Source organism: Pelodiscus sinensis, chromosome 1 (assembly GCF_049634645.1).
Source record: "Pelodiscus sinensis isolate JC-2024 chromosome 1, ASM4963464v1, whole genome shotgun sequence".
NCBI lineage: Eukaryota > Metazoa > Chordata > Testudines > Trionychidae > Pelodiscus > Pelodiscus sinensis.
Genome location: NC_134711.1, coordinates 138,339,948 through 138,348,294, shown reverse-complemented (window position 1 = coordinate 138,348,294; position 8,347 = coordinate 138,339,948). Strand labels below are relative to the sequence as shown.

The 8,347-nt window shown below is 51.8% G+C and overlaps 1 protein-coding gene across 3 annotated transcripts in view; it reads left to right on the top strand.

The window, feature by feature from the left end:
* The window catches only part of CD4 (CD4 molecule), a 36,528-nt gene that overhangs the window by 24,857 nt on the left and 3,324 nt on the right, over window positions 1–8,347 (top strand). For all 3 annotated transcript variants that reach the window (XM_075903755.1, XM_075903737.1, XM_075903746.1), the window contains 4 exons: window positions 350–694; window positions 868–1,104; window positions 1,519–1,634; window positions 1,918–1,985. In XM_075903755.1, coding sequence (XP_075759870.1) covers window positions 350–694; window positions 868–1,104; window positions 1,519–1,634; window positions 1,918–1,985 — 766 coding nt within the window. The remainder of the gene's footprint in view (window positions 1–349; window positions 695–867; window positions 1,105–1,518; window positions 1,635–1,917; window positions 1,986–8,347) is intronic.

Here is an 8,347-nt window from a genome sequence, read left to right as displayed (position 1 = left end):
TCCCTCAGCCTCACCCTGTTCCCTCCCTGTTCTCCTAAATAGTTCCCTTCCCCCGGGGATTGTGCATCTCAGACTCATGCAGATAAGTCTCATTCCGCTTCGCCCCCTTGTAGCTTTGCTTAGCAGTATGGATTGAACTCTTTGAATCCTCCCCAGAACTCAAACCTTGTGGCCAGAACTTTTGTGGCTCTTCTCTGAGCTCCTCCAGAATTGAGCACAGTAGCACAGGTGGGGCTAGGCAGAGGGATGTACTAGCTCCACCCTGCTCCATTGTGAGGCTGCCAGATTGACGATAGGGCTGTTGCTCCCCACATTTCAAGAAGTTCTCCTCTTTCTGCTCTGAATTCAGGTTTTCATAATTTGAACCAGGAGACGGTCTACACGGCTGTTAATTCCAGTGCCAACTTCTCCTACCAAATGAACAATATCCTGCAGGAGATGACAAAGCTGAAGAACATCCGGGGAGCCTTGATGTGGAAATCAGAAGGAGAGAGCGAGTACAGGGAGAAGTTTAACTTTAACTTCTCATCTGGTAGTCTGCGCTTGCCTAAGCAAATGGCCAACCTGCAGTTTACAGCGAACCTGCAAGTGAAGATGCCCAAAGTCCAGTTCCAGGATGCGGGATGGTATCGGTGCCAGCTCACTCTCAAGCAGGGGAGTGTGAAGAAGGACATACACCTGGTGGTCATGAAAGGTGAGAGGAAGTTGTGGCCTCTGTGGACACTACCGGGGAAGTGATGCTGGAGTCTGGGACGTGGCCCCCCAGAGAGGAGCATCTCTTGTGGAAACCCCTGAGACTGTCTCAGACCCTAAAGAAAGGCTGCTCCATTCCCCCATGTGCATGTCTCCCCCTTGGTCTCTTTGCAGTCTCTGCTGAGCCTGTCGGGCCGCTCTCCAAAGGGGTGAATGTGACGCTACTCTGCAAACTCTCAGTTGCTGTCCCAGCCATGGCCCAGCTCCTTTGGGAGCATGTGAATGGGACTGAAAAGGCATGTCAGGGGCCAGGAGACACTGAGGTGAAGGTGAAGACCAGGAGTGTGGGGCTCTGGAGGTGCAGCCTCAGCATGAACAACAGCAAGATGATCAGCACTGAATACACTGTGGGTAGGGAGATTCTGTCACAGCCCAGGCTGGCTCTCTCTCAGGGCACATCTACACTCACAAGAAGATTGATGCTCCGGGGGTCAATCTTCTAGTCTTCCATTTAGCGAGTCTAGTATAGACCCTACAGTGAATGCTGAGGGCAGCCCCCGCTGGCATCCAGCTCGCCTCCTTCTCCAAAGAGCAAGGGAAGTGGAGGGAGTGTGTGTGTCCATCGGCCTCCCGCTGTGTGGACACCACCGCGGCTCGGCTTTATGGGAGCCGACTCCAGCTGCACATCTTGCATAGTGGGAGTTGTGTACTCTAGGTCATTCTGCTTGGTCTAGTGTAGGCCAGGCCTCGGTCTCCCTCTATGTCTGTCCCTGCATCTCCTTCGTCCTCTGTCTCTCTCCCTCACTCACTGCTCTCTCTCCACAGTAGAGGCAGATGAACAGAACTACGTGCCAATCTGGGCAGGAGTTGGAGTCAGCCCGGTGCTGCTTCTCCTTGCAGGCCTGAGTATTTTCACCTGTACTGCCCGGCAGCGGAGAAGGGTGAGTCCCCAAGTCCCAATGGACAGCTAAGGACGGGAAGTCAGGCTGAGTCTCTGAGGATTCCCACCTTCAGAGGAGCAAGTGGGAGACAAGGAGGAGCCGCCACCCCCTGGGGAAGTTACAGCCAAAGCAGCCATATCCCAGCGACATCTCTAAGGAGCGAGACAGATAACATCTGCACAGTCAGGGCAGGCAGAGAGCTTGAAACCAACAGCTACTTTGTAGGGAAGAGCTTTGCACACAGAGATGAGGGCTCATGCCACACTCCTTTCTCTCCTGGCAGCGGCGGGCTGAAAGGATGGTACGAGCCAGGCGAGACTTGATTGAAAGAAGAACATGTCAGTGTCAATTGTAAGTACAATTCCAGGCCTCTCTGACAAGGGAGAGATGCTGGCCTCAAAAGAGGAGGGCTGGTTGCTGGCTCAGGGCCTGGGGCCTTTCATGTTGCACTGTGTCTAGACTGCAGTTACCTCACCTGCAGCTAACTCATGTTAGTTCTCTCACTTGTGGGAAACACTGATCACTGCATCCAATTCCTCCCAGTGTTGGCACTCATGTTTTGTTGCTTTATGGTTACACCCCAAATCTATTCAAGCTCTTCATTGGCTTGTGATAACAGCAGTTCCTTCTGGGCATACATCCCAGAATTCCTAGGGTTGCTCCAAACTGCCATGTATTATGAGTAGTAATAGAGATGTAGCCGTGTTAGTTTGGTCTTGCTGAAACAAAAGACAGGACTATGCAGCACTTTAAAGACCATCTTGTTAGTCTTTAAAGTGCTGCATAGTCCTGTCTCGTGTATTATGAGTGATTGCCAATAGTCTCACAGGTGCCCAGAGGTATTGTGGGAGAGGACAAATTCACAGAATCTCCATAACAATGGGCAAGTAAACCAACATGTGCTGCTTCCCTGGCTGGCTGCTTCCCAGAGGAGGGCTTCTCACTGAGGGAAGAGCTGGTATTTCCTAGGAATTGATGATTAAATACTCAAAGGCAGCAGAGGCAGCTGTGGAGAGACAGTAGCAGCTGTTCAGTAATCACTAGCAGAGAGCTGGGTGGTGGCTATCTCAGTGGAAGAGAGGCCCTGTGTGCCTAAGTGAGCAGGGCAGGATCTCTGGACAAAGCACTGCGTCCCAAGGGGTATGTCTACACTACAAAGTTAATTCGAACTAACGGATGTTAGTTCGATTTAACTTTCATAGGCGCTACACTAGCGCTCCGTTAGTTCGGACTTAATTCAAACTAACGGAGCGCTTAGTTCGAACTAGGTAATCCTCATTCCACGAGGACTAAGCCTAGTTCAAACTAGCTAGTTCGAATTAAGGGGTGTGTAGCCCCTTAATTTGAACTAGTGGGAGGCTAGCCCTCCCCAGGTTTCCCTGGTGGCCACTCTGGCCAACACCAGGGAAACTCATCTGCCCCCCTCCTGGCCCCGGACCCCTTAAAGGGGCACGGGTTGGCTACGGTGCCCGTGCCAGGTGCAAGCCTGCCAGCACCCAGTCAGCAGACCCTGCACCTGGCACGGATCGAGCCACCCACCCAATGCTCCCCAGTCCTCCCCCTCTTCCCGGGACCAGGCTGGCGGCTCCCGGGAGCTTGCCCGGGACCGCAACAGGCGGGCACCCACCTGGGCTAGTGCGATCTCCGCAGTAAGCACAGGAAAGTGGCCGTCTAGGGCAGGAGAGCTGCCAGCCTGGCCACCCAGGAGCAGGTGTGCAAGAGAATCAAGGGGGTCCACTGAGACCCCCGACCCTGAGCCCTGAGCTTACAATGGCCGTCCTGGGTCAGACCAAAGGTCCATCTAGCTCAGTAGCCTGTCTGCCGACAGCGGCAAACCCTAGGGACCCTGGAGGGGATGGACCGAAGACAGTGACCAAGCCATTTGTCTCGTGCCATCCCTCTCCAGCCTTCCACAAACCTTGGGCAGGGACACCACTCCTACCCCCTGGCTAATAGCACTCCATTGACCCAACCTCCATGACTTGATCTCACTTCCCTTTAAACTCTGTTCCAGTTCTAGCCTTCACAGCCTCCTGCAGCAAGGAGTTCCACAGGTTGACTCTTTGCTTTGTGAAGAACAACTTTCTGTTACTAGTTTGAAGCCTGCTACCCATTCCTTTCCTTTGGTGTCCTCTAGTCTTCTTTATGGGAACTAATGAAGAACTTTTCTGTATGCACCCTCTCCACCCCACTCCTGCTTTTAGAGACCTCTATCCTGTCCCCCCTCCGTCTCCTCTTTTCTAAGCTGAAAAGTCCCAATCTCTTTAGCCTCTCTTCATATGGGACCTGTTCCCAACCCCTGATCATTTTAGTTGCCCTCCCCTCTCCCAGCCTCTCTCTTCCCCTCTCCCACCTCCTTTTCCCAGTCTCCCCCAGTTTTGTTCAATAAAGACAGATTCCATTTTGGAAGACACGTTATCTTTATTTTGTACATCAAGAAGAGGGGCAAGGGAAGGGTAAGTGGAAGGAGGTGAGGGAGGAATGGGGCACGAGCTCCCGATGGGGAGGACTGGGCTGGCTCTGCGGGCTTCTGGGGGTGGAAGCTCTCCTGCAGCCCCCCAATTCCCCCCCAATTACCCCCTCTCCCCAGATGGCAGCCTGCGGAAAGGGTCGGGACCCTTTAAGCACAGCCCTCGGCTAGCCTGAGACAGCATCTCCATGCTCTAAGTCCTCCTCTGATGCCCTGCCGGCACTGCTTCCGGCCATCCTTAAGCCCGGTTCAGGGTCCACTTAATGTGGATAATGCTAGTTCGAATTCGCAAAACGCTAATTCGAACTAGTTTTTTAGTCTGGATCCGTTAGTTCGAATTAACGTTGTAGTGTAGACGTACCCAAGCTGCTTTGAGCTGAATCCATAAGCACAGAGTGGTGGAGGCTGCATTGCTGTTTTCCAGTCCTGGGATGAGCAGCAGTACCATGAAACTCCCTGGCAAGGAAGGCCCAGGGAGATGCCTGCCCAGTGAGGAAGACAATCGCTAGTATGGTCACACTTGCAGAAGCAGCAATAAGCGTTGTAGGCCTGCCTAGACTGACAAGGCTGACCTGCTTGCTTCAGCTTTAGGTGGCCAGAAACAAGACTTCTTGAACCCCAAAATAGGGAACTGTTCTCAACAGCCTAAGAGATGCTCCGTGCTGCCATCTGCTGGATTTGGAATACAGGAGTGAACTCTAAGGGTATGTCTACACTACCACTCTAGTTCGAACTAGGGTGGTTAATGTAGGCAACCGGAGTTGCAAATGAAGCCCGGGATTTGAATTTCCGAGGCTTCATTTGCATATTGCTGGGCGCCGCCATTTTTAAATGTCCGCTAGTTCGGACTCCGTGCCCGCGGCTACATGCGGCTCAAACTATGTAGTTCAAATTAGGCTTCCTATTCCGAACTACAGGTAAACCTCATTCCACGAGGAGTAACGGTAGTTCAGAATAGGAAGCCTAATCCGAACTACCTAGTTCGAGCCGCGTGTAGCCACGGGCACGGAGTCCGAACTAGCGGACATTTAAAAATGGCGGCGCCCGGCAATATGCAAATGAAGCCGGGAAATTCAAATCCCGGGCTTCGTTTGCAACTCCAGTTGCCTACATTAACCACCCTAGTTCAAACTAGGGTGGTAGTGTAGACATACCCTAAGGCTTTTGTTTGCCTTCCTATCACACGTCATTAAATGTTACTGAAGTTCCTGGTAAATGTGTTTGGGCAGGGAGTGAGGGCTAAGAGGAAGAGCCGTAGTGGTGAGTATGGGCTGGTGACGGCAATGTAGCTCTGCTCTCATTTGTTTCTATGTGAGTGCAGGGAGCGCAGTTATCTATGACTAGAAGACTTACCAGCATTGCCCAGGTACTTCAGGGCAGCGGGCGGGCGGTATACAGGGTGCAGGGGGATGTGACGGGACGGGAAGGGCAGGGCTGGGGTTATGAGGGGGACAAGAGAGTGAGGGTTGGGGCATGAGGAGGGGCTCAGGCTGGGGGGTCCCATGCAATGAGGCTTTCTCTCCCCCATCCCAGCCAGTGGGGCATTTTCTCTCCCTAGCTCCTGCAGCCAGCAGGGGTCTTCTCTCTCCCTCAATCCCACTAGTCAGCCTTGGCCTTCTGTCCCCCCAGCCTCCCTCCCAGCAGACAGGAGCCTTCTGTCTCCCCCTAGCATTCCTTGCTGCCAGGAGCCTTCCCCTGACTCCAGCACTGTGGTCAAGGGCCAGGGGAGGAGGGTTTTGGAGTAGGGGGGCTACTTACCCAGTCATGACAGGCAAGGTGGCAAGCCCCAGCTTTGCTGGCCACTCTCTTGTCGGGGGGGGGGCAATCATTTTCATTGGGGAGGCCACTTCATGAATTTTGATACATGGTTGCAGGCCAACTCCAGGCCCCTCGAAGGGACAGGGCCTAGGGCTAAAGGGGTAGGAATGGGGGCTATAGAGAGAGACAAAGAGGGTGTGTGAGTGTGAGACACACACACACAGAATGAGTGTGTATGCGACATTCTGTGTGTGGCACAGAGACAGTATGGCACAGATTGGGGTGTGTCTGACAATGACATAGAAAATGTGTGCACTAGTTGCTACTGGGTAAGTTTCTGAGAGAAACCACTCTCCGTCTCTTTACGGGAAATCTGTCCTGCTCTGTTGTCTCCCCCCACCCTGCTCTGTTCTGCACTCTGGGTCACTTCCCATCCATATGTCAGATTGCAGCTGCTCCCTGTCTGTGTGTCTCCCTCTCCCCGACCTCTGCTCTGCAGAGATGGGTACAGAAGCAGGGGAAATACCCTGACTTCAGCACTCTCAGCCTCTGCCCTCCCCCGCTCTGCACAGCTAACAGGAGAATCCTGGGAACAGCTTGTCTGCAGGACAGAGCAAGGTGAGAGAGAGGCAGCAAAACAAATGCTGCCAGCTATAAATATGCACGCTCTGCTAATCAGCTGGCTGGGCTGGAGAGAAATGCTTGGTGGTGCAGCTGCCCACAGTGGTCTCTGCAGTATAGCTCTCCCCTGTACTCACTGCCACCAGTGGCCGCTCTCAGTATCATGTCCTTCCTCTCTGTGCCCTCTCCCTTTCCATGTTATGGAAAACAATCCCATTCCTAGTACTTCCTGTTTTACTGGTGCAATCAAACCCTGATCTTGCTTTAAGTTAGGATAAGAAGAAGCAGCCTATCATATTTGGAAGTCCTAGCTCTTACCATTTAGGAGGAGTTCTTGTACAAATGGACTTACAGAAAGATACACAGACAGACGAACTCACTGAGGGTATGTCTACACTACCCCGCTAGTTCGAACTAGGAGGGTAATGTAGGCATACTGCACTTGCAAATGAAGCCCGGGATTTGAATTTCCCGGGCTTTATTTGCATAAGCGGGGAGCCGCCATTTTTAAATCCCCGCTGGTTCGAACCCCGTTCCACGAGGTGTACCGGTAGTTCGGAATAGGAATCCTAGTCCGAACTACCTAGTTCAAGCCGCGTGTAGCCGCGTTGCATGGGGTTCGAACCAGCGGGGTTCTAAAAATGGCGGCTCCCCGCTTATGCAAATGAAGCCCGGGAAATTCAAATCCCGGGCTTCATTTGCAAGTGCGGTATGCATACATTACCCCGCTAGTTCGAACTAGGAGGGTAGTGTAGACATACCCAGACAGACACACAAATCTTTAACATATATATATATATATATATGCAAAAATAGTCCTTATTAGCAGGGCTCAACCAATTAGGCAATCTCGCTCGTGGCGAGTAGATTTTAGCCCGTCGAGGCCGCGCAGTGCGGTCTGCGCATGTGCTTCTGCGCGGCTGGCAAGTGGGGCTCGCCGCTCCTTGGCGAGCCCTGCTTATTAGAAATAATGCAACTATTCTAGACTACAAAGTAGAAAACTGTACAGCTATATCCAAAACAAGAACTGTAGTGAGGCCCTGAAACATAAGCTCATGTATCACAAGCCAGTGGTCAAGACTTTCTAATATAAAGCAAAGCTAAGCTGTGAGCAAAAGCTAGGCCCCTGCTCACGGAGCTTGGCACTAACAGGGGTGATGGAGTAAAACACCAGGGCTGTATCTAGACTGGCCAGTTTTTCCGGAAAAGCAGCCACTTTTCTGGAAAAACTTGCCAGCTGTCTACACTGGCCACTTGAATTTCTGCAAAAGCACTGACGATCTCGTGTAAGATTGTCAGTGTTCTTGCAGAAATACTGTGCTGCTCCCATTTGGGCAAAAGTCCTTTTGTGCAATGCTTTTGCGCAAAAGGGCCAGTGTAGACAGCCCAGATTTGTTTTCTGCAAAAAAGCCCCGATTGCGAAAATGGCGATGGGGGCTTTTTTGCGGAAAAGCGCGTCTAGATTGGCACAGATGCTTTTCTGCAAAAAGTGCTTTTGCGGAAAAGCGTCTGTGCCAATCTAGACGTTCTTTTCCGAAAATGCTTTTAACGGAAAACTTTTCCGTTAAAAGCATTTCCGGAAAATCATGCCAGTCTAGACGTAGCCTAATTGGTAATAAGCACAGGTATAGAATAGTCATTGGTACTAGATACCGGCTGCAAAACAGTAATTGGAATTAGGCATAAGTTGAAAGCACATCCCAGATGGATAGAAATAGCACCTCATTGAAAAGGGCCTTGGTACCCACCCTCCCCACAGGTAATAAGGATATACTGACACAGGTTCAGGAAAAGGTCTGAAATGACAGCATGATTGATAGAGACATTTTGATGGGTGGTAATATCAGAGGGTGGCAACCTGATA